This window comes from Salvelinus alpinus, chromosome 15 (genome assembly GCF_045679555.1).
Source record: "Salvelinus alpinus chromosome 15, SLU_Salpinus.1, whole genome shotgun sequence".
Taxonomy (NCBI): domain Eukaryota; kingdom Metazoa; phylum Chordata; class Actinopteri; order Salmoniformes; family Salmonidae; genus Salvelinus; species Salvelinus alpinus.
Window position 1 is genome coordinate 44,038,137 of NC_092100.1, and position 14,570 is coordinate 44,052,706.

Consider the following 14,570-nt stretch of genomic DNA (forward strand, 5'->3'; position numbering starts at 1 on the left):
CCAATCCGCGTGATCGAAGCAGTCTTGAAGCGTGGATTCAGATTGGTCGGACCAGCGTTGAACAGACCTGAGCGCGGGAGCTTGTTGTTTTAGTTTCTGTTTGTAGGCTGGAATCAACAAAATGGAGTCGTGGTCAGCTTTTCCGAAAGGGGGGCGGGGGAGGGCCTTATATGCGTCGCGGAAATTAGTATAACAATGATCTAGGGTTTTTCCAGCCCTGGTAGCACAATCGATATGCTGATAGAATTTAGGGAGTTTTGTTTTTAGATTAGCCTTGTTAAAATCCCCAGCTACGATGAATGCAGCCTCAGGGTGTGTGGTTTCCAGTTTACAAAGAGTCAGATAAAGTTCGTTCAGGGCCATCGATGTGTCTGCTTGGGGGGGAATATATACGGCTGTGATTATGATTGAAGAGAATTCCCTTGGTAGATAATGCGGTCGACATTTGATTGTGAGGAGTTCTAGATCAGGTGAACAGAATGACTTGAGTTCCTGTGTGTTGTTATGATGATCACACCACGTCTCGTTAATCATAAGGCATACCCCCCCGCCCCTCTTCTTACCAGAAAGATGTTTGTTTCTGTCGGCGCGATGCATGAAGAAACCAGCTGGCTGCACCGACTCCGTTAGCGTCTCTTGAGTTAGCCATGTTTCCGTGAAGCAGAGCACGTTGCAATCCCTGATGTCTCTCTGGAATGCTACCCGTGCTCGGATTTCATCAACCTTATTGTCAAGAGACTGGACATTGGCGAGTAGTATGCTAGGGAGTGGAGCGCGATGTGCCCGTCTCCGAAGCCTGACCACGAGACCGCCTCGTTTGCCCCTTTTACGGCGTCGCACAGGGTCGCCGGCTGGGATCAGATCCATTGTATTGGGTGGAAGGCAAAACACTGGATCCGTTTCGGGAAAGTCATATTCCTGGTAGGAACGATGATGAGTTGACGTTAATTGTATATTCAGTAGTTCCTCCCGACTGTATGTAATGAAACCTAAGATTACCTGGGGTACCGAAGTAAGAAATAACACATAAAAAAAACAAAATACTGCATATTTTCCAAGGAACGCGAAGCGAGGCGGCCATCTCTTTCCGGCGCCGGAAGTTGAAACACATAACATAGAATGCCCACCCCAACTCACGCCCTGACCAACTAAACACATACAAAAACAAAGAAAACAGGTCAGGAACGTGACAGTGCCACACTTGTGTTCAGATTACTTGTATTTTGCTAAATTAGTATCTTAAACTGCACACGCACCAATATTTACCAAGCGGTCACTCAAGACTGGAATTGATTTCCTTGTTCTACTGTAATCAATAGTGTGCGCAAATTAATCACTCACATCGATATTGTATTGAAATCAATGGAACTGGGATAACAACTGCGGCGACATGTACCGTTTGCGCTCTTCTAACAGACAAACCTCAATGAACTTGGGTATGCTGCATATAGTGTATTCAGACCCCTTTTCCACATTTTGTGACGTTACGGCCTTATTCTAAAATGTATTAAATAAATTAAAATCCTCATCAATCTACACACAATAACCCATAATGACAAAGCGAAAACAGGTTTTTAGACATCTTTGCAAATGTATTAAAATATGTATTCAGACCCTTTGCTATGAGACTCGAAATTGAGCTCAGGTGCATCCTGTTTCCATTGATCATCTTTGGAGTCCACCTGTGGTAAATTCAATTGATTGGACATGATTTGGAAAGGCACACACCTGTCTATTTAAGGTCCCACAGTTGACAGTGCATGTCAGAGCAAAATCAAGCCATGAGGTCAAAGGAATTGTCCGTCTGGAGTGGCCAAAAGGCACCTAAAGGACTCAGACCATGAGAAACAAGATTCACTGGTCTGATGAAACCTAGATTGAACTCTTTGGCCTGAATGCCAAGCGTCACATCTGGAGGAAACCTGGCACTATCCCTACAGTGAAGCATGGTGGTGGCAGCATCATGCTGTGGGGATGTTGTTCAACGACTGGGACTGGGAGACTAGTCAGGACCGAGGGAAAGATGAACGAAGCAAAGTATAGAGAGATCCTTGAGGAAAACCTGCTCCACAGTGCTCAGGACCCCAGACTTGGGTGAAGGTTCACCTTCCAACAGGACAACAACCCTAAGCAGACAGCCAAGACAACACAGGAGTGGCTTCGGGTCAAGTCTCTGAATGTCCTTGAGTGGCCCAGACAGAGCCTGGACTTGAACCCGATCAAACATCTCTGGAGAGACCTGAAATAGCTGTGCAGTGATGCTCCCCATCCAAACTGACAGGGCTTGAGAGGATCTGCAGAGAAGAATGTGAGAAACTCCCCAAATACAGGTGTGCCAAGCTTGTAGCGTCATACTCAAGGCTGTAATTGCTGCCAAAGGTGCTTCAACAAAGTGCTGAGTAAACGGTCTGAATCCTTATGTAAATGTTGTATTTCAGTTTTTTTTATACATTTGCAAAATGTCAAAAAATCAGTTTTTGCTCTGTCATTATGGGGTATTGTGTGTAGATTGAGGGAAAATAACAATTTAATCAATTTTAGAATAAGACTGCAACGTAATAAAATGTGGGAAAAGTCAAGGGGTCTGAATACTTTCCAAATGCACTGTATATCTGTTGATAGATGACAACCTGTCGTAGCCATTTATCAACATATCTCTCTGAGATTTTTTTCCGGTAGATGGCCAATACAGAAAAGGAAACAACACTTTTTTGACTACATCATTTAAACAAATCACTACCTCAAATCTGTTTCTAAGTAGTGACGGGTTGGCTTTCATTAGAATGATAGTTTAACCCTCAAATCAATGTGAACCCAAAGAGGAGCGCCCACGTTTTTGTTTTTTTTGCCATGTGGTTTGAAAAGGACAGCTGCGTTCTAAGTCCCACTACGGACTGCCACGTATGACAAACACTGGTACTAAACCAAAGATATTGATCTGTTTTAAGCAAATGATTTCATGAGATCGTGATAACTATACACTTTATTACTAACATCAAGAGTCTGAGGTAAAAAGGATGTGTATTTCCTGTAATTCTTGTGTGGTGAAAACGTTAGTCTGTGTAATATAGTAACACGTTCTGTCCACTATAGGGAACTTAGTGTAAAATAACTTACTTTTGGTCATGTAGTGTATTTAATTATGTGGACACCTGCTTGTCGAACATCTCATTCCAATATCATGGGCATTAATATGGAGTTGGTCCCCCAATTTGCTGCTATAACAGCCTCCACTCTTCTGGGAAGGCTTTCTACTAGATGTTGAAACATTGCTGCGAGGACTTGCTTCCATTCAGCCACAAGAGCATTAGTGAGTTTGGGCCTGTTTGGGTGATTAGGCCTGGCTCGCAGTCGGCGTTCCAATTCATCTCAAAGGTGTTCAATGGGGTTGGGGTCAGGGCTCTGTGCAGGCCAGTCAAGTTCTTCCACACAGATTTCGACAAACCATTTCTGTATGGACCTCGCTTTGTGCACGGGGGCATTGTCATGCTGAAACAGGAAAGGGCCTTCCCCAAACTGTTGCCACAAAGTTGGAAGCACAGAATTGTGTCAAATGTAATTGAATGCTGTTGCGTTAAGATTTGCCTTCACTGGAACTAAAGGCCGAGCCCAAACCATGAAAACATCCTCAGACTATTATTCCTCCTCCACCAAACTCTACAGTTTGTAAGGACCGACGCTGGAGAAGAGAAGCAGGTACGGGGTGTTGAACATTTAATATGGATCAGACATCGAACAGGAACAGCGTCAACCAGGTAACAAAAATGACAAACAAACATTAATCCTGAATCGGGGAACAGAGCTTGGGAACAGACCGATATAAGGTAGGTAATGACACAGGTGATTGAGTCCAGGTGAGTCCAATAATTGCTGATGTGCGTGATGGGGGGAAGGCAGGTGTGCGTAATGATGGTGGCAGGAGTGCGTAATGCTGGAGAGCATACCGCCTTTGAGTGCCAGGGAGGGGAAGCGGGAGCAGGTATGACAGGGAGCGGGAGCAGGCGTGACACAGTTGGCACTATGCATTGGGGCAGGTGGCATTCTCCTGGCATCCGCCAAACCCAAATTCGTCCGTCGCACTACCAGATGGTGAAGCGTGATTCATCACTCCAGAAAACGCGTTTCCACTGCTCCAGACGCTTGGCTGCTCGGCCATGGAAACCCCTTTCATGAAGCTTCCGACTAACAGTTCTTGTGCTGACGTTGCTTCCAGAAGCAGTTTGGAACTTGGTAGTGAGTGTTGCAACCGAGGACAGACGATTTTTACACTACAAGCTTCAGCACTCTGCGGTCCCATTCTGTGAGATTGTGTGGCCTACCACTTCGCAGCTGAGCCGTTGTTGCGCTTGGACGTACGGGCCATTCTACTGCCAATGTTTGTCTATGGAGATTGCATAGCTGTGTGCTCGATTTTATTCACCGGTCAGCAGCTGGTGTGGCTGAAATAGCCGAATCCATTAATTTGAAGGGGTGTCCACATACTTTTGTATATATAGTGTATTTGGACAAGAATGAGGCTCTCCACTACCTATTGCTGCAGTGATGATTCACCATCTTCATCGGATGTTTTCATTATTCATCTGCAGATAATCGCCTAAAAGCCTACATCTACCAGTAGCCTATGCAAATTAGGGAGCCTAATGAACTCACTGATACGATTCGGTAAACTACACTGATTGATGAGACAAGTCACTCACTTTAGCGTCACTGTCTGGCAAGCCCCAACATCCTAGAAAAGGAAACCTAGAAAATCCTTTAGTTTACTTGTCCCAATGCAATACCATGGACAAATAACCACATAGCCTGTGGTGCAAAGGCTATGTGAAACATGCTAAATAAAATAAATGAATGTGCCAGAAAACAATAATTAGGCTAAGTGGATTTCAACTCATCGTTACCACTTACATTACATGGGATGTGCGAATTAACAAGCATCATGTTCTCTCCCTCCTCCTTGTAAAGAAATTTGACCGCAACCAACCACAGTGCACACAAATTGTACCTGGAGGCAGGGCAGACATACTGCGTTTACCTGTCATCACTCGCATTGTGAGTGACAGGCGCCTATCCTATCAATAGATTGCTAGAAGATGCATATCGTTCATTCTAGAAGGAAAGGGCTCGTCTGACTAGCGAACTTAAGCTTTTAAATGAAAAGTAGTCTAGTTAATATGAAGTGGCTGGCTGAAAATTAGTCTGTAGGAAAGCACTGGATGTGATGTTCTCCCACTCTGTCCTATACTCTGTCTCTGTTGTCTAAGATAGATCCTCCCAATTAAAGATAAGGAACGTTGTGTCCTAGATGTTTTATGGAATGTTTTTTGACAGATTCAGATTTTAATGGTCACAGCGAGACTGTGGGAAATCAATAACTGTGTTTTCCCACCTTATGCCTGATCATGTTAAATTGCCTTCAGCTTATTGAATAATGGGTGGTCCAGTCAGCGCAGAGCAGACATTGACAGCTAAGACTGCAGGGCATTTCCATCAAAAGGACCCATGAGCACCAACATGTGAAGTTCATAGGAGCATATCAAATTGGTAAATGAAGGCATGGATACATTTCCATCGTAATAATTTGGCATAAGTAAAGGCTTTGATTTCTGGATAAACAGATGGAAAAGGTGTCTTAGAAAACATCTACCAGAAAGTATTAAAAGCTTAGCTTCTGTAAGTTTAGGAAATAAGGGCTTTGTGCCTTGTAATTCTGTTACCAAAAACCCACATATCTTTAAGATATTTTATAATTTCTCCCCCTCATGAGGGAGGATAATGAAAGTTCACAGAAGTAACAAGTAATGGTTGACCTGCCAATTAGTTATAGTGATTTTACTGATACATTTTATTTATGAATTAAGTGATTAAAACTCTTAATTGGTAACGAATTACCAAAAAATCAGTAACAGAATTACTGCAACTGAATTGGCTACGATGGGAAATCATAGTCACAAATCACAGTTAGGTCACCTGCTACTGACCCTTCCACTGGCATACTGTTATGTTCAGCTCATAACTGTTTTCTTTGCTTTTCTGTCGTCTGGTGGTCAAACCAAGAGTGTTAAAAACAGTCTGAGTCTGGACAATCCCTCTCTCTTCGCCTCTCTCTCACTCTCCAGTTAATGTCACCTCTCCCAGCTCTTACTGACAGCTACCAATGAGCCTCCACTTTCCATTGAAAAGTAGTTGAAATTTGAACCAAATCTGAACCTATCAAAGACTTGTGTTTTTCAAGTTTGGATAGTACAGTACTGAGTAAAGTACAGTGCAATACAGAAAAGTATAGGGATGTGCATCTTTCCCTTTCAATACGTATCTAGATACATGGGCTCCGATACGATGCAGAAACTATACATTTTATTTCTAAACGAATAGGTCTGATTCGGATTGATTAGACAACGAAGCGATGCGATTTGATGCAATACGGTTGCATAAACACATTTGTTTTCCATTTTAAATTAAAATCTGCTGTTGATGTGTGTGTGTGTGTGTGTGGTGTATGTACTATGTATGTAGGCACCTAGTCTGAAATGACTAAGCATCTACCAACCCACTGCCACGGGCAATGTGGCCTATGTTATTTGTCTCCCACTTTGGTTCTGAAATCACCATCACCCACTAATTAGCTTGTCATTTTACAGATTGTGTTTGAGCTAGTGATGTGAAACTTTACCCTGTATATCTAAAAATGACCATATACACTGATTGTTTAAAGGAAAACTACCAAAACTATTGCTGATGGTGAACCTGACCAAGTACTGTACCCGTCCAGTAGGTAGCTCATAGCCAGATGAGTTGTGTCTCGGGGTAGCTTACTTTTATTCCAGTAAAACACGATTTTTAACAGCTTATAGATGACAGTAACCTAGCAAATTACATAGGCTTTATTAGTTGGTTGACAACCTAATATCGCGCAAGCCACTTTAGCATTTGGTATGCTGAAGGTGCCGCGCAGAAGACCAGGAACAGGCCGCCTATCTTGCGTTGGTCAGTGTGCGAAGCTGGACAAAGTGAGCAGTTTGACTAAGCTACTGATATTACCTAGGGTTGTTTGGCATGCAAAATTACTTGTAGATCAATTACTGTCAATACGGTTACATGCTTAGTTCAACACAGAAGGAGAGAACGCATCAGTTGTCACAAAATATTAGGTATTTTCGGGAAGGTAGATAGAAATTAATTTGAGGAAAAAATAAATGAATCTGCAATTCGTATCGTTTGAATCGATTTTCTGGCCAATGCGGGTTTGGGGTCCTTGGACCGATGCAGTCCTCTCTGAAACATTTGAATCGGGGACCAATGCGTATCGGTGAATCGTTACATCCCTAGTACAGTAGTGTACAGTATATTTTACTGAACTCTACCCTACTCTGCTGTTTTGTATTGTACTGCACTGTACTCTACTGTGCTGCGCTGTGATGTCCAAACTTGTGAAACATGAGGAGAATGACATTCATATCCACAATACAGAATTACATCATGGGTCCCTGATCTGTACTGATCAGGGACCCATGATGTAATTCTGTTACCGTAATTCCGTTACCGGGTGTAAATCCACTTCACTTACTGTAGTTCAATAACCAAAATAGATTTTTTTCAAACTCAAGGTGCCATATCATAGCTGACACCCCATTCTTTCTGCAATATGCATCTTTGAATCTTAATTCGGAGCAGATATTTAAGACTTTTTGGAAAACATGGTCGCATAAAAAGCTGAGGGAGATTTTACCGTAATTCCATTACCAAAGTTTGTATCTCCACAGTTTTAAGTAGTCATTGTGTATAGAGTAGCGTAATTCCGTTACCGTGGAATTGCCCTGCATCATCACCGTAAGTTATGCCTGGGGGGCTTCCTGAGTCTCTATTCTTACTGTACTGTCTGTGTGTAACTGAAAAGCCCATCTATGGACAGGCTGAGTGTTCTCAGGGGAGACAGACGCAGCTTTACCCACTCTGTTTTTAGATACCGCAGCCTCAGCACAAATTACAGCTTAGCTCTCCCCCACATGACGGCTCACAACTAAGATTGAAGTCAGACTGTCAAAAGCCCAGAACAATGCAAGCTGCCTTCGCACAGTTGGACTTCTCTCGTAAGCAACCCTACTCTCTTGATCCTGTTTCGCCTTCATATGGATCGCCCTCCAACTTGTTCAATTACCGCTCGACTTGTTTTAGGGTTATTCCTTGTGTTTTGCTGATCGGCTCAAAGCATGAAGCACACACACTTGAAGAGGTAGTCTCTCATGCTGTTGTAGCCTCTTTCAGCTAGAGAAAATCTGTCTCTGTCTCTAGTAGAAACTGTGGTGGTAGAAAGTTAATACAGAATGCATGCTGTGGTCTCCTATTTTTGCTCTGTGCTGTGGCATGTGGGGTTGTGCACACTGAGTGAACAAGTACCTGTGTGTGTTTACGTGCATTCATGTATACATGCATGTATGTGTTTACGAGCCAATGTGTGGTTTTATAACTTTGTTCTCTTTCTCTTTAGGTCACTGCTCTATTTGGCTGCTGTGAGGGAGGCCAGTGCTGTTACTGGTGAGCATTGAGACTTCTCCACCCCAGAAAGACAGACGGACGGAGTTCCCCTGCCCAGTGCCCCTGTTCTCCTTTTCATGGATGCCAGGCTGGCCCTGCTGCAGCTTGGGACTCTCCTGGTCCTCCTGTCCGCAGCATTGGAGTCGACTGCTAAGCTGACTGCTGGCGAGGAGGTCTACACTAACACCTGGGCGGTCCACATAGAGGGGGGACCGCAGGAGGCTGACCGAATTGCCAGGAAACACGGCTTCATCAACCATGGCAATGTGAGTAGCACAGCAGTGCACCCTGTGGAACCCCTCTAGTCAGTCAGAGTGTATGATCTCTCTATGCCCTGCATCTGTGGTCAGTTGAAACCCTATTCTATTTCAGTGACAGCCTGCTCAACAGGCTTTAATGTGCAGCAAGATATACAGACAGGACAGCCTATAAGCCCTCGTGTTGAAAGCCAGAGTGCATGTCATGACTCTTCCATCCCTTGCTGAGTTTAGCTGTCAGCTAAAGCCTGCACTCCTCCTATGGGTTCTATACTGAACAAAAATATGAACGCAACATGTAAAGTGTTGGTCCCATATTTCACAAGCTGAAATATAAGATCCCCAAAATGTTCCATATGCACAAAAAGCTTATTCGTTTACATCCCTGTTTGTGAGCATTTTTCCTTTGCCAAGATAATCCATCCACCTGGCAGATGTGGAATATTAATAAGCTGATTAAACAGCATCATCATTACACAGGTGCACCTTGTGCTGGGGACAATAAAAGGCCACTCTAATATGTGCACTTTTGTCAACCGGCCTCACAACCGCAGAGCACATGTAACCACGCTAACCCAGGACCCCCACATCTGGCTTTTTCACCTGCGGGATTGTCTGAAACCAGCCACCTGGACAGCTCATGAAACTGAGGAGTATTTCTGTCTGTAATAAAGCCCTTTTGTGGGGAAAAACTCAGTCACATGGGTGAACTCCTGCCCAGTCATGTGAAATCCATAGATTAGGGCATAATGCATTTATTTCAATTGAATGATTTCCTTATATGAACTGTAACTCAGTAAAATCTGAATTTGTTGCATGATGCATTTATATTTTTGTTCAGTATAGTTCATTTGGGCATACCATACCGTGTGTGTGTCAGGGTTTCTGTTAGGGAAATGTGGCCCCGGACATTTAACCAGCAGCATTTTAGGACCCATATGCATTGGGTGTGTAACCTGATCAGGGCGTCCACGGTGCTCAGAATGACAGAAATTACATTTTAGATTATGGTAATTCATATTAACAGAACATGCAAGTAGAGGATGCAACGATGCACAGTCCTTACCGTATTCTGATTTTGTAGATGTTAGAATAACTGTCCACATTTACTTTGACTCAGCCAACAAGACGAGTAACAAAAAGCAAAATCACTATCCTATGTCAATATACTATCCCCCATGGTAGAAAAGTTTACCTATTCTATTGGTCAGCTTGTCGAGAAGTAGCCTATTCCAAACAGATTCTGGGTCAGTTGTGGGAAGATAGATCCCAAATTCATACAACCAAATTCATACAACCAGTTGACCTAGGCTACATTCTTTTTTAAACGTTAAAAAGCAATGAGTCTGATGCAACACATCAGAATGTTTAGCTTAAAATGTTGATAAACTATCATTTCTCCACATTATAAGTGCAGCAATGCCCACAAGGCATTAGGCTACACGCAAATGTTCATTCCATAATGCAATTAGCGGGAAAACACTTTTGTCAAAAGGGCACTGGACATGCTAGTGGTTTCATGTGACATTAAATATCCGTTAGAAATTTTGAAATAGAGGAGATGTAATAGGCTACTTTGAAGCGAGGTAGGCCTAAGACATGCCTCATATGTACTAAAATGTTCAGGTTTCAAACAATGAAGTATATGTTTTCAAAATGCAAAGCCTACTGCCTCCAGCTCATTACAAAGTAGTGTGTGACGTCCTGATGAAGCCTGTTTTCCGTTGCTGTTTGAGATGCTGCAGTAGCTCGTTGCTGTTTGAGATGCTGCAGCAGCAGTAGCTCGTTGCTGTTTGAGATGCTGCAGTAGCTCGTGGCTGTTTGAGATGCTGCTGCAGCAGTAGCTCGTTGCTGTTTGAGATGCATGCTGCAGCAGCAGTAGCTCGTTGCTGTTTGAGATGCTGCAGTAGCTCGTTGCTGTTTGAGATGCTGCAGTAGCTCGTTGCTGTTTGAGATGCTGCAGTAGCTCGTTGCTGTTTGAGATGCTGCAGTAGCTCGTTGCTGTTTGAGATGCTGCAGCAGCAGTAGCTCGTTGCTGTTTGAGATGCTGCAGCAGCAGTAGCTCGTTGCTGTTTGAGATGCTGCTGCAGCAGTAGCTCGTTGCTGTTTGAGATGCTGCTGCAGCTCGTTGCTGTTTGAGATGCTGCTGCAGCTCGTTGCTGTTTGAGATGCTGCTGCAGCAGTAGCTCGTTGCTGCTTGAGATGCTGCTGCAGCAGTAGCTCGTTGCTGTTTGAGATGCTGCTGCAGCAGTAGCTCGTTGCTGTTTGAGATGCTGCTGTAGCTCGTTGCTGTCTGACAGATTTTCCGCTCAAAGGCTTTGTATCTGTATGCTGTAAGCGTGTGAAAAATGAATATAGTGTTGCCTACACATGCGACAATTTAATTCAAATAAATAATGCAAATTAACTTAGACCGATAAGCATGACCAGTCAAATGTATTTCCATCGACTAGTATTTACATTCATGAATAGGCTAAAAAGCATTATTTCGCAATGGGATTGTTTCTTCTCCCGGACAATTGAACAGTTTTATTTATCGGCATTTCAAAACAAATGTATAGGCCAAAAGCCGGCTATTACCGGCTAACGGAAACCCTGGTTCAGTCACTCCACAGAAGACTTCACTGTCTGCATCGAATACATGCGTAGGAGGCTCTGAACTACAGTACCAACCCTCCCTCCACCCTATCCCACACAGAAAGAGGATTTTCAGAGCGGTTTTCAAATTGAATTCAGGCTTATCTTCTGCTTTCTTTATGTTGCTGTCCATGCAGCTTCTGTCTTGAGCTCCATCAGATGTTTTTTCTCCTGTTATTGTAGTAGATCCTACGGCGGTCATAAAGTAGTAGGATGAGATGTGATATTTTTAATTTGTGAGATGCCTCTCGTTGTCAAACTCATCACCACTCAATTGTCTCCTTGGCTCTGATTGTTTACTTATCAAAGTACTGTAGTTTATCGCTCTCAGCTGGCTTTGATTGGAGTTCTTTGGTTATTGATTTAATCTAGCAGGAACTGCTGTTGGGATGCTGTGAAAGGGATTCTGCTGTAGAGAGAGAGGGGGAGGAAGCCATTAGAAAAATGTGCCTTAAATAACCTTTTATTCATAATTGGCTCTTTGAATGCAAGTCATTATTTGCTCTATTGAATAGGCCTTATTCTGCTTTGAGACTGCCAAGCAATCAAGCTCCACACAGATTGACGCACATGTGCACGCCGCACATACAGTCACACACACAGTCTCACACATTCTTTCCCCCAGAGGATAGTTTTATGTTTATACCTTCATCGCTTGTTACGAACACTTCATGAAGGTACTTCTGGTAGACAGGAACAATGGAATAATAGTAAGTGGGTTCTTCTGTCTTTTCCCTCTCTACAGCCTTGTAGTATAGGCCCCACTACCACACCAGTATTCCCAGTTGACGCCCCCAGTTTCGAGCCTGAAACACCTGTATGCCTCTGCCAGTAAAGCACAGGGCAGACAGAGACTTATCCAATCAGAGATCCAGGGCTTGTAAGGACTGGCAGGGGTTGAATGTTATTTTGGAGGACCTAAATCGGCCTGTCTTTTTTAACCTTGGTATCGGGCGTTGTCCTCTGGTGATGTGTCATGAGTTTAGTCTTTCTCTCGCTCTCTTTTTCTCTCTCTCCCTATCCTCCCCGTCTCGACATCTCACTCTGCGCTCTCTTCCACTTTCACTCTTTCCTTATGCACGCATATATTTAATCTCCCTCTGCTCTCTCTGTTTATTCTCTCAAAAGCTCCCCAAAGCTTTGTCCTTCTCTGCTCTTTCTCTCTTTCCCTCCCATCACTCCCTCCAGATGCTTAGGCGGATTCGGACTCGTCAGTCTAAAACCGATAGATCAATTTAATGGGGAAATATACGTCTGCGTTTTTTTCTGTCATTACTCACTCATGCTGAACGGTGGGTCTGGGAACAGAGGACTCCTTGAAGATGGGTCGGTTTGTCAGAGATGGATGTCTGATGCCATATGGTACAGAGTCCTGCTCACATCCCACAGACAGACAGTAGGTTACAGAGTAAAGCCCTACTCTCATTCATCTCTATTCTCTTCTCCCGTTCTCTCCTTTTCTCTTCTTTTCTCCAAATCAAATGTATTGGTCACGTACACGTGTTTATCAGATGTTATTGCAGGTGTAGTGAAATGCTTGTGCTTCTAGCTCCGACAGTGCAGTAATATCTAACAAGTAATATCTAACAGTTTTACAACATATACCCAAAATACACGTACATCTAAGTAAGAAATGGATTAAGAATATATATACATATGTCAGAGTGGCATTGGGCTAAGATGCAGTGGTATAGAATACAGTATATACATATGAGATGGGTGATGCAATATTTACACACAATTAAAGTGACTAAGATACCATAGAATAGTATGGAGTACAGTTTATACATATGAGATGAGTAGTGCAAGATAGTGTTTCATTTCCTTAAAGTGGCCAGTGATTCCTAATCTTATGTCTATAGGCAGCAGCCTCTGATTTGCTGGAGATGGCTATTTAACAGTCAGTGGTGTAATATAGAATACAATACAGTATATACATATGAAATGGGTGATGCAATATGTAAACACAATTTAAAAGTGACTAAGATACCGTAGAATAGTGTGGAGTGCAGTTTATACATATGGGATGAGTAATGCTAGATACGGAAACATTATTAAAGTGACTAATGATCCATTTCTAAAAGTGGCCAGTGATTCCTAATCTATGTCTATAGGCAGCCGCCTCTGATGTGCTAGTGATGACTGTTTAGCAGTCTGATGGCATTGAGATAGAAGCTGTTTTTCAGTCTCTTGGTCCCAGCTTTGATGCACCTGTACTGACCTCGCCTTCTGGATGATAGCGGGGTGAACAGGCAGTGGCTCGGGTGGTTGATGTCCTTGATGATCTTTTTGGCCTTCCTATGGCATCGGGTGCTGTAGGTGTCCAGGAGGGCGGGAAGTTTGCCCCCGGTAATGCGTTGGGCAGACCGCACCACCCTCTGGAGAGCATTGCGGTTGTGGGCTGTGCAGTTGCCGTACCAGGCGGTGATACAGCCCGACAGGATGCTCTCAATTGTGTATCTGTAAGAGTTTGTGAGCGTTTTAGGTGTTAAGCCAAATGTCTTTAGCCTCCTGAGGTTGAAGAGGCGCTGTTGCGCCAACTTCACCACACTGTCTGTGTGGGTGGACCATTTCAGTTTGTCAGTGACATATACGCTGAGGAACTTGAAGCTTTCCACCTTCTCCACTGCGGTCCCATTGATGTGGATAGGGGGGTGCTCCCTCTGCTGTTTCCTGAAGTCCACGATCATCTCCTTAGTTTTGTTGACGTTGAGTGAGAGGTTGTTTTCCTGGCACCACACTCCCAGAGCCCTCACCTCCTCCCTGTAGGCTGTCTCGTCATTGTTGGTAATCAAGCCTACTACTGTTGTGTCGTCTGCAAACTTGATGATTGTTGGAGGCGTGCTTGGCCACGCAGTCATGGGTGAACAGGGAGTACAGGAGGGGGCTGAGAATGCACCCTTGTGGGGCCCCAGTGTTGAGGATCAGCGAAGAGGAGGCGTTGTTTCTTACCTTCACCACTTGGGGGCGACCTGTCAGGAAGTCTAGGACCCAGTTGCACAAATCAAATCAAGTCAAATGTATTTATATAGCCCTTCTTACATCAGCTGATATCTCAAAGTGGTGTACAGAAACCCAGCCTAAAACCCCAAACAGCAAGCAATGTAGGTGTAGAAGCTGGAAAAACTCGGTGGCTAGGAAAAA

The 14,570-nt window shown here is 43.7% G+C and overlaps 1 protein-coding gene across 5 annotated transcripts in view; it reads left to right on the forward strand.

Moving 5' to 3' along the window:
- The window catches only part of LOC139540119 (furin-like), a 175,354-nt gene that overhangs the window by 26,456 nt on the left and 134,328 nt on the right, over window positions 1–14,570 (forward strand). For 4 of the 5 annotated variants that reach the window (XM_071343697.1, XM_071343693.1, XM_071343694.1 and 1 more), the window contains exon 2: window positions 8,486–8,798. In XM_071343697.1, coding sequence (XP_071199798.1) covers window positions 8,610–8,798 — 189 coding nt within the window. In that variant the 5' untranslated portion in view covers window positions 8,486–8,609. Of the gene's footprint in view, window positions 1–8,008; window positions 8,088–8,485; window positions 8,799–14,570 lie in introns of those variants that run through there. The other variant, XM_071343696.1, reaches the window with a different exon arrangement.